The sequence below is a fragment of the Tyto alba genome, unplaced genomic scaffold (assembly GCF_018691265.1).
Source record: "Tyto alba isolate M040663 unplaced genomic scaffold, T.alba_DEE_v4.0 Super-Scaffold_21, whole genome shotgun sequence".
NCBI lineage: Eukaryota > Metazoa > Chordata > Aves > Strigiformes > Tytonidae > Tyto > Tyto alba.
In genome coordinates, this window is record NW_024881295.1 from 10,483,015 (window position 1) to 10,502,671 (window position 19,657).

A 19,657-nucleotide genomic window follows, 5' to 3' on the forward strand; every position below is an offset into this window, starting at 1 on the left:
AAATATTACTTTTCTTTTTCAGTCCTCCTATCCATCCCACTGGGAGGGTGGAGGAGTGAGCAAGCAGCTGTGTGGTGCTTAGTTACTGGCCGGGGTTAAACCATGACAATGTATCAAAAATAAATGCAGAAACACTTTTGTACCAATGTTAGTAATTAGCAGAAAGAAATGGTAGCTGATATATAAAAGTTTTCACTTTGACAAATTCTTGTTTAGAAAAACGTGGTATCATACTGCATTGGAAATATAAGAAGAATGTGAAGAATAGAAGAGTTATAGGGACTATTTACAAAATAAAGCTTGTCTGGGGATTTTGAAGATGAATGGTCTACTACCTGGAAGGTTCAGATTTGTATTGCCCATACTGCAAGGGAAAGCCTAACTATAAACCAGAGTAGCATGAGGGATATCTTTATTACTCTTGATTTTATAGAAGATCTTCAATCATATGAAGGATTCAGAGGTCACAGAGAGATAGTGAGGATAACTCTAACACCTTAAAGGGGAAATCCGAAGTCCCAGGCAAGTTTCAGCTCTTTTGCCAATGCCTGTTGTTTCAGTACATATCCTGACACCACGATTGCCTTTCATTAGAGATGTGTAGTTCACTCAGACTAGATTTCAGTGGTCATTTTTGTTACAGTGGATTTTGGAATAATCTTTTTCAGTCATGTTATTTTAAATTGCCCGGTATATTCCAATAAAGATCTTAGATAATGGGGGCTGTTTTATCATGATTTTGTGAAACTGAAAAGTAAAATATGTAGTAATTTGTGGTAAGCCATTATGAAAAAAATAGATGGTTAACTAACATTTAAAATAAACAGTTTTCTTTAGTCTTTTAAATAGAGAATGGTTACAGGGTGATTTGTGATGAGTTCGTATACTGTAAATCATGCCATTCCAAGTTCATGTGCTACACAAATGGATTATACTTGATGAAGGTGGACAAATTTAATGCCCAAATTAATTACATGCACACACAGATACTCAAAACCTTCATCTTGATCTGGCCTTCGAGGCAGATCTTGAGTGTTTTGTGTGTGTGGTTATACCCTCTTAAATAAACTCCTTCACTTGCCTGTGTTCCATGTTTTCGAATACCTGGTTTCATAGGCTGTGTGCTTTGTGCCTGTGTGAAAGGGTAGGGTTCCTTTCTCTTTCCAAGCTGTTAAATCTAGCCCACTCTTTCTATGCAAGGATATTCTTGTAAATTGAGCAGAACAGTGAAAATTATTTGGCAGGATGTTCTCGGAGAGAATTCCCATTTCATTTAGGTTAGGCCTTGAGATCTCTACTGGTTTTGGCTGTTTACTCTCTTGCCAGGAGAGTTGAGGAGGGTAGACTGTAACATTGACATTACATTTGCTGACTTTGGCACAAGGAGTAGGGATTAACCCTGCACCTACTTCTGGCTTCATTAATTTATTTTTATCTGATCTTTGTCCTATTCAATATATGTTTCTCTCCACTTCTGTGCTATTTCCTGTAGGGTGATCCAACGTGTTCTGACCTTAGTTCATTTCAAATCAATATGAATCATATAAAACAGCCTTTTGAAGTTAGAGAGATTTTATAATACTTGGTGATTTCAAGGTCTTAATACTTTTAAACCTTGAGCACACATTAGTTAACTAGCTTTTCCAGAGCCTATGTGAGAAGGGTATTTTTTTTTTTAAATTATATTTTCTATTTGTATTATAACACTATTTCCTGTTTCTAGAAATAACTCTAAATGAGTCTAGTTAGACCCAGAAGGACTAATTATCCTAAATGTCAGCATTATAAGAGCAATAATAGGGTATGTCCAGTGGAAGAAAAATACTGTTATGTCTGAACCTGTTGCATAAATGAGTTATAAAAACTTGTCACTAATGCACTTGTCTGAAAAATCCTTGGATTGCAGGTTTGCTTCTCATTCTTGGACAGGTTTGCCTATCCCCATTTCTGATCCTACGTACATTTATGTATGTGGCATTGGTTTAATAGAGCTTTCCCACTGCTAGAGATACTGGAGGGAAGAGAAATTGTTGGGAGCAGTTCCATTCTGAGACTCTCCCACACCTCTAGCATTACAGACCACTTACCCTAAAACCGTTGCCATTATTTTCTTTTTGCAGATGGAAGGATTTTTTTAATTGTTTGTAAAAATGGTGTCAAATGGAATGAGCAGCGGGCAATTTGGAGGCAATGATGCCAAATTATTCAGGTTAGTAAAGACCAGGGCTGATTTGTATAAGAAGATGAGCTTAATAGAAAAACAATCATAATGTCATATATAAAAAATACTCATTTATACTAAGAAGTTATAATCCAGAAAAATACTTACTAGTTTGACGTATGTGCCAGCAGTTAAAAAGGCAAACTGAATTTTAGGAATTAATAGAAAACCCATATAGAACGAAAAGGATGAAAGTAATTATTCCACTGTATACGTCAGTGATTTGCCCATATGTAAAATACTGTGATTTGTTTCTTGCATGTTAAAAAGGTTGTAGCACTCAAAGGGTTTGTGGGAGGATAAAATGGATGATGAAAGGAAAGAACTGGGTTCAGTGTGTGCAATAGCCGAGTAAGAACTCTTCACTTTGGAAGAAAGGTGACTGAAGGGATTTGTGTTTGATGTCTGTAAAACTAAGAGGGACAGGGAGGTAGGGAAAGACCACTGAAGAAACTAGTAGTGACTGAAAGCAGATGCCTGAGGAACATAAATTTACCATGTTGTATTTGACAGTGTTTTCCAGTTTACCTGTGGCCCTGAAACATTTGCAGCTCGTGGATTTCCAAAGCTGGGCATGGCTTACAGGCACTTTAAAAGCCTCAGCACACTTAAAACAGCCTTTGGCCATGTGTTCCATGAGTCTGACACCTGATATGGTTCCTTGGTTTCTTCATCTTATTTTTTGTATGGGAAATACCAAAGTGCATTTTTATCCTTATTTCACAATATATATCAGTGGTTCCTTCTAAAATGTCAATGTGTAGCTCTGGCACAGTGAGAAGCAGGACATGGCATTACTATTACCAGTAGGAATCAATCATCTAATCTTAAATCATTGAAAATAGGGCAAAAGTGCACTCAGAACTGTGTCAGAGTGTGAAATCAGCTGAATCAGCATCCATCAGTCATAGATACTAATGGTAAATTGCTTAGGGAGTTGTTGGACAGAATGTAATTGGATGATGGGAGAATACTCAGGAAAAATCATGTGCTTGTCCTATTTGTTCATGTACTCTTGCAGACAAGTTTCTGGGCTAAACTAATGTATATCTGAGCCAGTATGGCCGTTTTTGTATTAAAGTTAAACATGGAGATAGTCTCTCCAGGGACATAATTATTAACGAAGGCTGTAGTTGAACAACTTTTTATTGCCTGTACACTCCGTCTAAGAATTTTACTACTTTTATTTTCTTACCTTTTTTTCCTGGCAACATCTTGTCCGCAGAAACACAGTCTCAGGTTGGAAGGGAGTGTGTCACAAGTCACGGATCCTTCTGATCAATAATGCCCAGCTGAAATACTGTGATTGATTAGGTGAAGCCAGATCTAAAAACCTTGGGAATGGGACGAAGTAATCCGACCTAGACAAATATTAACCGCCCCCTATTCATTTGATTTAATGAACTTCAAAGATTTCTTCAGAATGTTTGTTGTGATCTGCCTTTGGATTAATTAGTTCTATGCATGCTTCCATGTGCTCCCTTAAAGGAGGGGGAGCTATGCTTGTGCCAGAAAAGGTTTTACAGGTGGTAGTTCTGATGACTTGCAAACAAGCCCTAGTTCTGACTTGCCACATCAGCATATCAACATCCTTGTGTCTTTGTGCACTCCTGTTGTAAAAAAAAACCTGCTGGCTGTCTGCAAGCCATGCTGCTTTTTACTTCTTGCTCTTGTATGCTTTATGCACTGCCAGGTTTTTACCACCATGTCACTGAGCGCCTTGCCACTCATACGAGCAAGGCTGCCCAAGTTCCTTATTTGTTTGTGCTGGTCTTGGCTGGGATAGAGTAAATTTTCTTCACAGTAGCTGGTATGGGGCTATGTTTTTGATTTGTGGTGAAAACAGTGTCGATAATACAAAAATGTTTTTGCTATTGCTGAGCAGTGCTTACACAGTGCCAAGGCCTTTTCTGCTCCTCACACCGCCCAACCAGCAAGTGGGCTGGGGGTGCACAAGAAGTTGGGAGGAGACACAGCTGGGACAGCTGACCCCCACTGACCCGAGGGATATTCCAGACCATATGATGTCATGCTCAGCATATAGAGCTGGGGTGAAGAAGAAGGAAGGGGGGGGACATTCAGAGTGATGGTGTTTGACTTCCCAAGTAGCTGTTACACGTGATGGATCTCGGCTGCCCTGGGGATGGCTGAGCCCCTTCCTGCCCATGGGAACTGGTGTATGAATTCCTTGGTTTGCTGTGCTTGTGTGCATGGATTTTGCTTTACTTATTAAACTCTCTTTACCTCAACCCACGAGTTTTCTCACTTTTACTTTTCTGATTGCCTCCCCCATCCTGATGCAGGGGGAGTGAGCAAGCAGCTGCGTGGTGCTTAATTGCTGGCTGGGGTTAAACCAATACAGTTTGGTTTAAAGAAAGCACACATTTGATTTGTAATGGAAACCAAGAGATTTCAGGGGGTTTCAGGATAAAGTTGTGGGCAGTGCATGGCTGCATAGAGAATGACGAGCCAACTGGACTTGTGTCTTGCAGTGCATCTGTACTGATGCCCCTGCCAAGAGGCAGGGGACTTAAGTCGGTGCTGCTTCAGTTAAGATGCTGTCATTGGTGTCTGAGCTTGGATAGCACAGAAATATATGAGATAGCTTTATATTGTGTTTCATTTGCGTACCAGTGAAGTTCTGCTGTACCTTTTCTTTTTTTTTTTTTTTTTCTTTATTGTAATGTAGGTAAATCCTTAATTTAGCCAGTAAGCAATGCTGTAGATTGATTAATTCTTTATTCCTCTTAAGTAGCTAGGCAACTAACTGCAGTTTGATCAGCACAGTGATACGTATCTAGCTGTTGGATTATATCCAAGTAGTTTACCAAGGTCACAAATGATAGAGAACAAACCACCAGTTATCCTTCGTTTTAGTAAAAGGCATTGCAGTCAGAAAAGGAAAATCTGCTTTTATTACTCCTGAGTGTGTCATTATTTGCTTACGTGTGAATGCCATCATGTGTCCCATCATCCTGTCTCTACTATGGCTGCTAGTAGATTCTCAGTGGTGTGGACTGATCATTCCCAGATACATCCTTCTAGACACTGGCAGTCAGGAATGAAAGACTTCATAAGCAGGCTGTGTGTCAGGACTGTCCCAGAGACAGACCTGCCTTCAAACCTGTGCCTGATCCCCTTCAGAGTCTGCTTCTGAGCCCTGCAGCATCCTCTGAAAATTAATGCCTAGTTCTTTTGCAGTGCTTTGCAGTTAAAACGCTGCAGTCAATAGATGTCAGTGAAGAACAAACATTTCTGTTCTCTTTAGAGGCAGTGCTGCTTCCCTTTTCACTAGCAGGAAACCTGGATGGCTGCAGAGCCTGCACCAGCGTGGACATGTCTCTGGTGCCACGGGGCTGCAGTTGTTTCCAAGACAGCTGTTTCTCCTTTTAGCACTGGCCTGTGGGACCAATTCGGAAAGAGGCTGAAAGGAGGCATGGCACTGCAATTTGTGACTGCATGCTTTTCTGTTGCTGGGTTTTTTGCTGGAGCAGCTGTTGGGTGCTCCCACTCCCTCCCTGTTGGGGCCACGAGGTGCTGCTGCTCCCCTCTGCTCAGTCAAGGAGAAGCCCTTTCTGTGGGAGCCCAGGAAGGACAATGCCTCACCACACACACACACCTGTGTCTCACTATCCTTTCCTACAGTTTATCCTCTGTGGTATGCAGGACAGATAAAAATATTTGGGAAAGGGGAAAACTGTTTCCTATCCAAGTTAATAGAGAAGGTGCTGCAGAATTGTCTCATGGTTGCTGGTCCTTTGAAAGAAGGTGGATTGTGGTCACCTGTGAGTCTGGAACTGGTAGAGTGATATGGCCAGTCAGTCCTTTTCCTCCTTTCTGAACATGGTCTTTCAGCAATTGCCTTCGCGCACACACTCAGCCCTTTCTGCCAGGCTTGATTCCTTTGCAGCAGGAGTGCCCTTTGCTCTTTGTAGTCTGTGACTGTCTTTCCTCTCTCAGCTGGTCATGAAGCGAGTCTCAGGGAAATTACTTCTGGTCTTCCACATTTACTTTTCCAGCTGACAGATGATTACAAGTAAACCCTTGTCTTGATCCCCTAAGCATCTCTGTTCTACTTAGACCCAGTGAAGAAACCCACCAGTTGATCTCCTGTCTTGAGTCTTCTCTATTTTCCTATGACTTCTGGCTTCAAAGATTGCCAGAACTGGCTCAGATTCCTTCCCCTACCCCCACTTGTCGAGATTCACATCATCTTCTACAGGGTGTTCCTGAAGCTACTCGGAGAGATTTTTTCACCAGTTGTTTTCCCTCAAGAAACTGCTGTAGGCATCAAACTCATTGTATCAGAACTAATGTGACTTAAAATCAGGTTGCTAGGGTCTTTACCTGAGCACCTTTTCTTCTCTGAGATCTACTTTAGAAGGTTTTCAGGAAAAAAAGTTCTTGAAGCAAGGCCTTGAATTCATGTGTTCCTCTCACAAGAGTTCTGGCCCTCCAAATGCTCTTGCTCTTTTTTTCATCTGATCCAAAGGCCAGGTAAGCCTGCGTAGCAGGCAAAGCAGGCTAACTTTGACAAGAGCAGGTAGAAGCTTCACATCTCAGCTCTGATGACATAAATGCTTAATGCTGGCCTCTTTAATTAAATCAGTCTTGAGAAGAGCCCTTAGGAAGGTGGAATATATTACGCAAATAGGAATACAGTATTGTAACCATTTATGTGTAACAGAGATTGCACAGGGCTTTATTTCTTCCAAACCTAATATTGCTGCAGTCTAGGTACACTTTAGACCAGTATTTTTATATTTTTTAGGGCTGAAATTTCTCTCCAAAAATTTGAATTTTTGACATTTTCTCCAAAAGTTTTATTTGCCAAAGAAAAACTGAGAGAAGAGACATTTTTACAACATCTTACTATGGAAGTTTTGAAAATTTTTTAACATCTCCATGACCTGCTGAAATGACTTGTGGAGCCAGATTGACAATTCTTTGAAAAATTAAATTTGAATCCCTCTGCTACATTCATAGAAGGGGAGAGGGGGTAGCAGCTCAGCGGGGAGAGCAAGAGCAAAGAGGATGAAAGAAAGGGTAGGCGTAGCAACTGCTGGGAGACCCTGGTTGCCAGTAGCTACCGTCACATACCCCTGTCCTTGAGCAGCAGTGCCCAGCTGAGCTTTCTGGACCTCTGACATAGGCAAGTTTTGTTACGCTGTCTGCAGCTGCACTGAGCTGTGCTGGTGCCTGGGATGGACCTGCTAGCCTGTAGTTTTACTAGCAGAAGCTGCTTTCTCTCTCAGGCTATTACTTGCTGCCAACCAGTTGCTGAACTCTATCTCAGGTGTGGATGCATTGTGTAAAGCTTGAATAAAGCACTTGGAGACTGAAAATGCTGTGTAAGTACAAAGTGTTTCTAAGAGAAGCTTTATTTTAGAAGTCCATTTAACTCTGCAAGGCAGTGCTAGAGGTCAGGCAGCTGGGAAAACACTCACTCCCTTATATTCTAATGCTATCCCTTCAGCCAGTTCAGGACTGTATGCTTTAACCCCCTCAGTCAACCACATGCCATGTCCTCACCCTGTCCCTTCACACACATTTTCATACTGTGAATATACATATCAATGCTGCTTTACAGTGGTCTTCCTTCTTAATGGAGTTAATAAACTCACTTGCAAACTTTGTTTGCCCAAGGACCCTTTGGATTTTTACCATACTTACAGGGCTAGAAAAAATAAGTCTTTAAGTAAAATGTTCAAGCATCTTCATTAGCTGATTTCTTGCCATTTATTACTAGTGGAAGAATGACACATGAGAGGAGGACAGCAGTGGTTTGTGTCATTTTTAGAGGAAGATGAAGTCATGTTAGTGTCAGAAGAGCAAAGAAACAAGTTTCTGGTTTCCAAATGGGTCATTTGCAGAAACCAGTGCTCAGGGCAGCATCTCCCTTAAATTGTGTTCAATTGGCAAATGGCAAGGGACTGCAGTCGAAAAGGCTTTTCTTTCACTGATCTCTTCAGCATGTAACTTCTGCACATCACTTGTGCAGATGCAAAATCGTTATGTATTGATGTCAGCTGGCACAAGCAAGGCATGAAATGAAGGGGCTGGGTGGCAAGTGTGAGATGTGTGGCTAGAGAGAGCACTAGTGTTCACTGTAAATAAAGCCATAGCTCAGCATTCAGAACCACCACATCCAGGGGATGAGCTTGCCTTGCAGATGTGTACCTTCCGAGCACACAGGAGGCAAAGCAGAGTAATCATGCTTGTCTGCACGAGTTTCTTTTCAGCTTTTGCTCTGTTTTTTCTGCCTGCTGTTTCCTTGGAATTTTATGGCTGGGGACAACTAGTTTGGGGAGAAGCATTCTTAAAGCCAGCCTGCAAAGCAAATGGAAGGTAAGGACAAAAAACACATCACACTAAAACTTCATTAGGTTCCTAGAACAGTCCCTAGGATGTAAACACAGACAGCTGATTCTTAGAAAATCTGTCTTATCAGGGCAGGGCAAATAAATAAGTTATGTTCAGATTAAACTGTCTCCACGTGGCAGTTTGTTTGCCACAGTGGAACTGTTTAATTCTATTGCACAAGGACTGTGAAGTAAAATGGTTCTCATCAAAACACTGGAAACAAGCATTTTGCAAGAAGCAAGTCAAATGGAAAAAGCCCACATTTGTAGTTCCCCAACATATGGTGCAGAAATTTATGTGGATTTGTGTCAGTTGCGTTTAAAACACATGCACTATACAACACCTAGCCCAGAAATAAGTTACATCAAAGAACTACGTATTATGAAAAAAAAAAAAAAAAAAAGAGAGAGACCTTTATAAACAAACTTTAATCCAGATCTTCAGATGTACAGCTGCAGTTTTCAACTTCAGTATCAATAACAAAGCCTGATGAGATAGGCACTTTCCGAATAATGGTAGTTCAGGGAAGGAGCGAGTCTGGGGTCAAATCCTTGGTCATTTTCTTATGATGTGCTTTTAGACTTTTTATATATTCAGATTCTTACGGGTTTGTTTTGTGTTTTTTTCTTAATGTCTTAGGTAAAATTCCTAAATCCAATCTAAGAAGTCCATTTGTATCCCTCTAGAGAAAAAAATAAATAAATATTAAAGTAGATTTGGTTGTAGAAAAATGGGTCTGACACCTGGCTGTTAAACCATATATATCTGCCTGCTGAAAACTGAGTTCAGCTCTGGCATTGTGTCAGAATTTTCCCATCCTCAAAATGTCATGTTTGCAGTCCTTTCTATTGGGAGGATTGTAAACTGAATGAGAATTTCCCACCAATTGCTTTGTGTTTGTTGATAACTGGGTATTGTTCTTCACGTGAAGTCAAAATTCATAGGTGAGACTTTTTGCCATTTTGCTGAGTTTCATTTTCTCATTAAATATCTCCTCAAACCTTCGATTCTGTTTTGGAGTGAAATGGTTCTTCCAATCACCAACAGCACCTAGGAAAGCAGGAGCAGAAAAAGAACAGTGAGGCTAGCAATATATAGTGCAGAAAATTATTTAAAGGCAACCCAGTTTTGTCAATGTTGCAGTTGGCACAAATTATTAATATAGTATTAAGCGTAGCCTCTGCAGTAGGTCATGATTATGAGTAATTGCTCTTTTGGTCTGGTGAGACTCTGATGGAAGCAACTGGATCATCATCCATAAACCCTCAGCCTCAGACTTGATTGGGACTAACAACACTAAGTAGTACATGAAGAGCAGCAGGTTTCCTAGATGGAATTAGAGCCCTTGGTCCTCTCAGCAGGGAGGCATCTTGCTGCACCCTAGATGTATGCATCCCCTCAGCTCTTTCACAGTCAGTAGAAGGAAATGTTTATTTCCTGGCTGAAATTCATCTCATCCTAGTCAACATCTAAAACTCATCAAATTAACGGTGCCCCAAAAGCAGCTATATCTCTCCTTGACTAAAAAAGACTCCTGAAAAAGGAGCCCAGACCTTTAGGGCTTTCTGTGGACAAGATGTCCCACTACTTCAGTGGGCAATTAACTACATCTAGGTGGCCACTCACACTTGTGTTCAGTAAAGTGTTTCAACTGTTACCCAGTTTGAGCAAATAGGAAATTGGATTTTAAAATGACGTATTTTAGTGAGACAATGCTTACATTTTCGCCTCACGTGCATCCTCTAAAGACCCGACATCCCAAAAGTGCTGATTAAAACAGCATTCCAGATAGCAAGGACAAGAAGAGAGAGCCTGAATAATAATATATACATATAAATCTTCTGTAAACTGGCTGAAACTAGCTAAACCCCTGGGATTTATATAGGAACTACTTGGAAGTGAAATTGTCGGGATTTTCCAAATTTTTCAACATAGCTCTGTCAAAGTTCACTGACTTAGAAAAGTGTACCTGATTTTTTGTTTGTTTTTTACTGACAGCTTGTATTTTGGCATTTGCTTCAGCTCATTGTTAAAAACATTCTGAATTAGCAAAATGTACCATTTCCCTATTTATTAATTGAAACAACTCTTAGTTTTAAACTGTCATTTATTGTTCAGAAATTAACTAAGTAAAAATAGTCAAAATTCATCTAGACGTGATGGATTTGATTTACTTATCCAAATCCGAGGAAGCTTCTGAAATAGCAGGAGCAAGCAAACGGCTCCTGCAAGTATTTTAAAGTCACATCTGAGCTAAGCACTGTTGAAGATTTTACCATGAGTCCAACTTGGCCAAGGTTTGAAGGCTACCTATGAAGCCATCAGGTGATTGAGTCAACCAATCTTTCGTTGTTGTCATTGTCAGCATAGTCCTTTTTCAGGAACATTTCAATAAGATAAGAGGTGGTACGGAAGATAAAGGCTATGAGCAGTCTCATTTGGAAGGAATGTGTCTCACTCTTTCTCACTCTAGTAAACTAAGTGACCTTCACAGGTGATATCAAGGGGACATGTTGTAAAAGACTGAGGTGGTCAACTTTTAGATAAAAAAAGACAGATAAAGAGTAATGCTTCGTGAACCTTTCCTTTTAGCTCAAAAGCTCCCATGGAACAACATTAGTCAGCCTGTTGTTCAGATTTCTCCATGCTTCTCTAGGGTAAATGTACATTTGCAACCAGAGAACTTAGAAAGTTATTTTTAAGATGCCTTCAAACTGAAGGATCCTGTTGATTGAGGCTTCCCGGGGCTGACCCAAAGTGTCATTGCAGCCTGGGAAAGACCTGGACTGCGGCCTCTGGCTGGATTCCCACTCCTGCTGTGCTAAGTCTGACCCAGGGAACTTACCTTTTCGGAAAATCAGCTTCCTGTTGGATGTCAGTGCACAAACGGTGTGGTTGGGATCGCTATTTTCCTTTTCTGTGTCGTTTTTCATCTCTGAGAAAGAGGACTTCTTGCAGATGTCTTGGATATCATTGTCACCGACGTTTAAACCCAGGAACAGACTAATTTCCTTTACAATCTTAGGGAGATTCTGAGATACAAGAATAAAGCTTTTATATTTCTGAGCTGATTATCAGATTTTTAGCTGTTACGAAAATTATCTTTTTTATTACATATCAAGTTTATCACACATTTATTTGCTTTCAGGCAAAGATAAACATGTAATTAGACTGTATAGATGACAGGTACAGTAAACCTGATTCCCCTCTTAGCTATACTTCCAGAAATGAGTAAATGCTGAGTCTGTGATAACAAATACAGTGTACATTGCCAATTTTACTCCTAGTTAAGGCAAAGTGCTCTCCTGTCTCTTGGAATTATTTCACTGGGAATAGAGAAGTACTCACAGCTCAGCTTCTGTAGAAGTAGCTTATTTAATTGAAGGTGTTATATGTAGAAATCCAACAAGTGACTCAGGATCTCAAATGGCTTTTTTATGTTTGTTGTAGTAGATTCTTTTTCCCCCCCAAAATTAACAAAACTATTTTAATGGAAACACTAGAAAATGTTTTATCTTCACCCAGAAATTCATTATCTGAAAGCTAAGGTATGTTGGCATTTGAGTTTTCTGCATTGTAATTTCCTTTCATAAAAACTTTTTTTTACTCCCCGGCCTCTAATTTTCTTCTTTAATGGGAGCAGAAGTCCCAGTGACCGTGAGTGGTTCTGTTGTCTTATGTCATTTTTGAAAATTTCAGCTGAAATGTCAGGCATAGCAGGTTAATGTGTGGCCCTCAACAGATGTGCTTGGTAGGTCCTTCCATAGGACCAAGAATGAGGAACTTAAAGTTCTTCCTGTAGCCTGGGGAAAATCATGTCATATTCATCCCACTCCTGGATCTATGAAATACAACTCTCACAGGATTTGATAGTTATATAATTTGTGCAGTCAGAATTAGCTCACTAATATAAAGTTCTATGCAAATATAAAATATGCTCAAAGACATACATTCATATTTTCTTTCTTTCTCCTTTTTCGTCATAATTTGCTCTTTGATATTTTAATGATGTTAATTTACATTCTGAAGTAAGAGCAGAGAGCATATTTACCTTCTTCATGTCTTCATAGAACAAAAACAGAATGTTTTTGTCATTTGCATGTTCTTCCCAACTTAGGAAATGATCAAACCAGGATCCGCAGACAACTGAAAAGGAAACCGATGTAAAAGAGATTCATACAAACTTTATTCATAAATAACTCTGATTATAATTCAAACACTCAGGGGAATGGTCCCTTCGTAATATGTACCCTGTGTTCCTCTAAACCAGATTAAATCCTTTTTATGAAGTGACTGAAATTTTCAATCCAAAGAGGTTACCGTTCTTGTTGAAATTTGGTTTTGTATCAGAGATGCAAGTAATGTTCTGAGATACGATTCTGTAGTGGAAACAGGCTTCAAATCTAAGGAAAGGCCAGTAATGAAGGAAAATGCACTGGCCTAACAAGATCCAAATATCTCAGAAGATGTCTGCAGGTCTGTGGTCACAGCTAGAAATATAATCACTTCACTAGGAAATTAAATAAGGAATCTGTTAAATAGAGCACACTGTTAGTTGTATTTTGTTCCAGCAGAGGGGAAACTGTATTGTTTTTAAAAGTAAAAGAAGCATTATGTAAAGAAGTTACTACGCAAATACATCATTCACCCAACAACACAGATAACTTACGGTTTTATGGTTGACTCATAGTACTTGTTTTGCCTGAATGCTCCTTTTGGTGAACCATGGGAGGAGATTTAAATTTCAGCTTTCTTTTAAAAACCAAAATTCTGACACTTCTGGTTGAAAGACAAGATGAACTGCATTGAAAGCTGAGTTGAAAGACTCCTGTAGGGTGTGAGAAGAGGCTTGGACAGAGCAATCACAGCCAGTGTTCTCCAGAACTGTGACTTTGCTTTATAACCACTACCAGAAAAATATAATATTGTAATGGGCATCATTTTGGTTGCAAGCCTGGAGATGTAGTTAAGTGTTTTGCTGAATGCTCCAGCCTGTAGCCATCTCCTGCACACAAACCACTGTCTAACTGCAGGGTATGTGTGCTCCACAGTGTTCAATTAAACCCTGCTCTCCTTCTGGTCAACCACACTGGGGATGGGGCCAACAATAGCATAGAAGAGCGCTGTTGGCTTCAGGGGTACAGCATATACAGCCTCAGAGACCCCAGGGACAGCATCACAGTTGTCTCTGTGTGTCCTCACCGGTGTTCTGAACTGAGATTAACTCTGCAAGATCTGAATCAAGCATCACAACCTTTGTATGTTGCTGTTAGGAGCAAAAATGGCAAACTCCCTCTCTCAGTATCACCTCTTACATAAATTTCTATTATAACCAACATATTTATCTTTTTAATGCCATGTATAAGCACACAGAAAATAGAAGGTGGCTACTAATTTACAAATAAATGGGAGACGCTTTTAAAATTTAATGTAATCTTCTTTTCCTGTTTTCACTATTGTATGTTCAGAGTTGATACTAAACAATGCAAGATCCTGCAAACCACTGAAGCACAAGCCTTAAGGTTGCTCTGAACTAGGAAGACAAGATCTGACACAAAGCCCACCCAAGCCAGTAAACAAATTGACTCCTCGAGCTTTGATGTAAGCCCATGATGACTGCAATGGAACTTTTCTTTCAAAGTTTTCAAGCTGATCTATCACTGTTGCTTTTGTCATCACTATGGTTGTATAGCAGGAACGTATGTCCTGAAAAGAGTAATAAAACACTAAAAATGGGAGTGGATAACATGTTCCTGATGACAGCTTCCATGCCACTACTGCCACTCATAAAAAACTCACTCTTGTCCTTGGTCTTTGGACCCTGCTACTAAGACAACACATCAGGCAGAGAGTGTGCAGGAGGGCTTTATGAAAGCATCCAGACTCCCTTCAAAGGGCCACCCAAGGCTGTCTTCAAGGCTGGAGAAGGCACCACCCCTGCCAGCGTAGCTCTCCGTGCAGCCTGGGGGTGGCTCTCCCCCTGCGCCCTGTTGCCTGCATGGCAGTGACCCACGCAGAGCTGGCTGAGCACCCTCAAACAGAGCGCCTGCCCCACGGGCCTGCCCTACGTCTGCTTGGGAGGAGCCGCACACGCGTACCTCCTCTGTCACAGGTTAAATAGGAATTCTGGGTGCGAATCAGTCTTATTGTGGTTCACAAGACAAGGTTGGAAATGTTTTCATACAGGCAAATCTACATCAGAATCAATGAATTGTCAGGGGCTTCAGAGTATTTGTGGGAAGAAATGAATTCAGTAACTTGTCTGTGAGAACGTGTTTTTCAACAGATGTGTCAGAGAGCAGCAAAAACCTGCAAAGAGCAGTTGTGCTGAAATAATGCAGCCACTTATCAAAATGTTTACTTGCAGGGCTGAAGATAGCATCCTATTATTTGCTCTTGTTTAGTTTGGCATTAGAATTTGTCCTGAAAGAAAACCCTAGCTAAAGCCATATGAATACAGAGTTCAATAAGGAGTTTTTACACAGTTCACATTTCTTAACTCTTTCTGTGCATAATAAGCTAATGTAAGCTGCAAGGAGAAAACATAGCATTTATCCTCACCATCTCCTTTTAAGAACAAGTCAAAGAAAGCAGTCCAGGTGTCTATAGTGGGAAGGTTTGGGTTATCTCTGTAGTAATGGTACATGGAAACTGCGGTATCTTTTGGATTTCTGCTGATGTAGATCATCTGTAAATGAAGATGATATGGTTATTAATGATAATATCTTTCCTTTATTTGAGAGTAGCTCTGTGCATAAATGTGGCATTTTAACAGGCAATTTGCAGTGTCAGAACCCTTTCCTTTAGGATTTCTCCATCAGTAACCATGCCATTAAGGTAGAAATGTATTTGTCCCTGCTTAGGCTGGAGTCAGAAGTGGTTAGTAAACAATTCCAATGTGGACAGAGGTGTGTTTTCTGCAGCTGGGTAGTGTTTATGTTTTATGAAAGAGGCAGTGTTCATTTTAACTCATGAGCGAGTATATTATCTCATAAGTCTAACATATGAAACCTTTTACTAATTAACATTCACAGAACAGCTGCAAAGTATAAATTTTGGCCTTTCATTCAAATCAGCCTTGTCCCAAAAATCTGGATCTGAATAATCCTGAGATTTTGAACTTCTAACATAAAATCTGAGGCCCAAAGCTGATTTTTTTTAAAGGCTTCCCACATTAGCATGGGAGGAACCCAAAACTGTGATCTGAATCTGTCTCCTACATTTCAATTCTTATGTTTCCCGAACAGGAGGCGTAGAGTATCTTTACCCCCAGAACAGCCATTAAATGCCCCAAATAACTGTTTTCTAAGTAAATGCTCCAGCCACTAGGAAATGGTGCCATGAGAACAAGCCCCCATCCCTAATAATATATTTCTGATTGAAAAGATGTTGATGTATTTTGTGTGGTGCCTGCTACACAAATCACCCAGTGGGAGCAGTGGGGCAGGAGCAGAACCCAGTGCCTAGCCCAAGTCTCTGCTCACACTGCCTTTGACTGCTGGTCAGCTGTGTCTCCAAGATTCACAGCAAACCACTTCTGGAAACTGTAAATAATTTGAAAATTATTAAGAAACAACAAGAAAAAATAGATTCCTAATAGATACTTTACATATCTTACTGCTTTTATATGGTTTTGCCTTACCTTGCATTTTTTATTCTTAAAATTTGGAGGTAGCATGTTGTAGTCTAAGTGCGTTGGGATGATTCTCTTTGATGAGAGTTTATTCAGTTCCTCCAGTTTGGATATGTCTCCAAATTCAATGGGAGATGTTAGTGTAACTTGAGTATTGTAAAGCTTTGTTATAACTCCTGCAAGCCAGTGTGTGCCTGCAGAATAGTAATTTTAAGAGGAAAAAAAAAAAAAGAAAAGAAAAGAAGTAAGATTTGTTACTGAGAAAATACGTGAAACATGTTTTGCATATTGAAACAGCTCACTAGTGCACAAGTGATACTTCTAATCACCCAGATTCAAGAATATTTGCATAACTGAATAATTGCATTGGCTCCAATTTTCCAACTGTAAAAATTAGGGCTGTACCTGAAGTACAAAGTAACTCTGAGAAGTGTTAATGTTGGTACCAAAACAATCTCATGAGACAAACTGCTTGTCAGCTGATAGGTGGTTATATTATTTTTATTATTAATTTTAGAATAACCTGTTTGGATTTTTTTTCCTCGTAGTAACTTGGATTTGTATATTTGGGAAGTACTGACTGAGCTTCTTTGGTGTGTGCTTATATGTTTGAGTGAGGTGTGAGGAGAGTGAATAAGAAATTAATAAATCCACAGCCAAGAGCCGTACAAATAACTTAATACAACTCTTGACTTGTTCATAATTGAATGTAGAAAGTTCTCAGGAAAATCCTTGAAGTACAGTTTTGCTTACAAGAAATAAATACTTATTTGCTTTCCAATATGAAAACACCTGAGATTATTTTCAATTAAAGAATCAAAATTTAGATAAATGACCCATATTTTTTTGTAATTTGAACACTTACTGACAGAATAATATATTCACATACTAAAATATCCTTCCCTGTTTCTTGTACATTTCCTAAGTAGTTTAAAAAAGAACATGAAACAAACAATTGAGACTTCTTGCAATTAACACCTAAAAGTAGAACTTACCAGATTTGGGATAGGAAACCAAAAGGACATCATCTTCTCTAGCATCAAAAGTATCCAAGGATTTTAAAAGATCTGGAGAAGACCTGGTGGTAAAGGAAATCCCCTTAAACCTGTGAATGAGTTCTGCCTCACTCTGGTTGGACATGTTTGCTTAAGTCTTGGATTCCTGCAAATCAGATAATGGTGAAATGACAAGGGGATTTAAGGGTCACTTCTTAGTCAGATGGTTTGAAGTGACAAATTGAGACCAAGCAATACAAACTTCACGCTTATATACTTTGTTACCCGCCATGGAGTCCTATCAGATATTGATTTTTCCAGGTAGTTGATAAAGGAAACTGAAATATTAGAGGTAACCTGATAAATAACTGAAATGCAGAGTCATGGAAAACACATGTCATTTGTCATTTATTAGCTCTCCAGATAAAGTAATGAGGTAATAGTCAAAATGTATTAATTGTGGAAAATTACAAGAATGAACATTATATATTGCCTTCAAATATGCTTAATATGGTTATTCTGTAAGTTACACATTCTTGGAAGCTGTTTTAGCTTCCAAGGAAAAAGCTGTTGAATACAAAACCAATGTCTTATTTTATGTGAATTAAATATTTTTTGGTTTATTTTACCAAATATACAACAGCCTGAATTTTCAAAAGTGCAAATCTATTCCAAATGTTTGAATTTTGTGATGTTAAGGAACTAGTTTTTTGAACTTTTTAGAATTTCAGCCCGAGGCATCTTAAAAACAGAGGCATTTAAAGACACAATCATTTTTTAAGCTGTCATATGTCTCCATATGAAGACTATGGACAACAAAAATCACAAATTTAAAATAGATATTTAACATTGGCTTGAATTCTGCATGTTTCATGACCAGAAGTGGTTGAAAGTTTTTAAATCTTTACACAAAAAATGTGAATTCGTTAGAATAAAAGCCACTTGCAGGAAAGAGGCAGTTCTCAATTAATTACCTGTTTTTAAATGTACTTTTTGAAAAAATTTGAGTCTGTGGAAATCGTAATTGATGTTTTTCAAACTGAAAGCTCGACTTTTGTTTAAAGTGACCTTAAGAAATGTGAAAGCATTAGAGTAAGATAAATAGCTCAAGTTTGAATCAAAACAATTTGGAAGGCTTAATATTTTCAATTTTCCTCAAATATCCAGTGGTTTCACTCTTCCTATTGAAAGCCTCCTACAATATATTCAGCTGAGGCCCTTCAGTGTCTTTGACTCAACTTCAGAACCTTGTTTAAAAATAAAGCAGTCCTTCAGGAAATTTCTCAAGTTTACCAAGGTCCCAGTTCTTGTTTTATTATTTATGATAACTTAGGTTTGGTCATGGGAGCTGACTACCAAATGTACCTCCTATGACCCATGGTAAGAAGTTAATGATCAGAGACGCCCTTCCAAGAAACACCTGAGCAGTCAAGATTACTCACAAGGACTAAGGACAGTTACCAGCTTCCGTATTTGCTTCTTTCTGATTCAATCTCCAGAAAAGCCAGCATTGTAAGATAGATTTTTCCCTCTTTTCTTTTCTTTGCAGTATTGCCAGCCTACCAGTCAAAGAGAAGTGAAGTCAGCAATCATCTTCTCACCTGTGTTACCTGTAAAGTTGCCCTTCAACAGCTACTGCCTGTAAAATGTGCCTTGTGCCACCAGTAAACTCCAAATTCCAGCTATGCAGGGCCAGGTGGGATGAAAATAATGGAAAATATGCTCTGGAGTTCCCTACCACTAGGCATAAGGGAAGATGAGGGAGTCTTTCCAGGAGGTAATCAAGTCAGTGAGAGTATAAGAAACACATGAAAACTGATGCTCAGGTAGAAATTGGGGATTTTTCAGTGATGAGAAGTTCAACATTCTTCTCTTGCTTTCAGTCTGAAGACCTTCATATCACTTCATATTTTAGGGTATAAATCCTTAAAAATCTATCCTCTGTCAAAAGATTCCACTTTGGTTACTTCAGATATACAAAGTATGTTTGGGGGCATAAAGATTTCTCTTTCTGTGTCACTCTGAACATCTCTATTAGCCTGAATACAGAGATTTCTAAGTCATATTTTGCAGTCATCATTCCACTGTATGCATTTAGTGCAAGCTAATAAAACTGTATTACCTTGACCTAGCAAAAAAAGTGCTTATTGCAAAATGCATTGCATATTTACTATGACTTTTCCCTTTCATTTCTTCCTCCATTCCTCTTACGTTTTGAGTCAGCACATTTGCCTAATCTAATCACTTGAACCTTAATGAATCATTCACAAATGAAATGGCCAAGGTGTAAAACAGAAGCAACACAGTAGCAAAGAAAATTCCAATTCTCTTAAATAAAATCTATTGCTTTTTATACTAGCTTCTCTTTTCAGCATGCATAATGTTAATCCAGGGGAGTCAAACTGAAATTGGTCCTCCTCAAGTGTTGCCTGGGCTTGGAAAACA

At 39.2% G+C, this 19,657-nt stretch overlaps 1 protein-coding gene and 1 long non-coding RNA gene across 2 annotated transcripts; one reads left to right on the forward strand and one right to left on the reverse strand.

Moving 5' to 3' along the window:
* Positions 1–75: 75 nt before the first annotated feature.
* On the forward strand, positions 76–19,352 carry LOC116960019. Its single transcript, XR_004406148.2, has 2 exons — positions 76–2,209; positions 18,762–19,352. It is a non-coding gene; the product is annotated as an uncharacterized LOC116960019 (long non-coding RNA).
* Positions 7,900–17,435, reverse strand: LOC104360105 (sulfotransferase 6B1). The gene is made up of 6 exons (XM_009965990.3): positions 17,213–17,435; positions 16,227–16,411; positions 15,146–15,272; positions 12,636–12,730; positions 11,430–11,616; positions 7,900–9,634 (listed from the first exon to the last, which is right to left on the reverse strand). The coding sequence occupies exons 1-6, from the start codon at positions 17,355–17,357 to the stop codon at positions 9,516–9,518; spliced, it is 858 nt and encodes a 285-aa protein (XP_009964292.1). The 5' UTR covers positions 17,358–17,435; the 3' UTR covers positions 7,900–9,515.
* Positions 19,353–19,657: the final 305 nt, after the last annotated feature.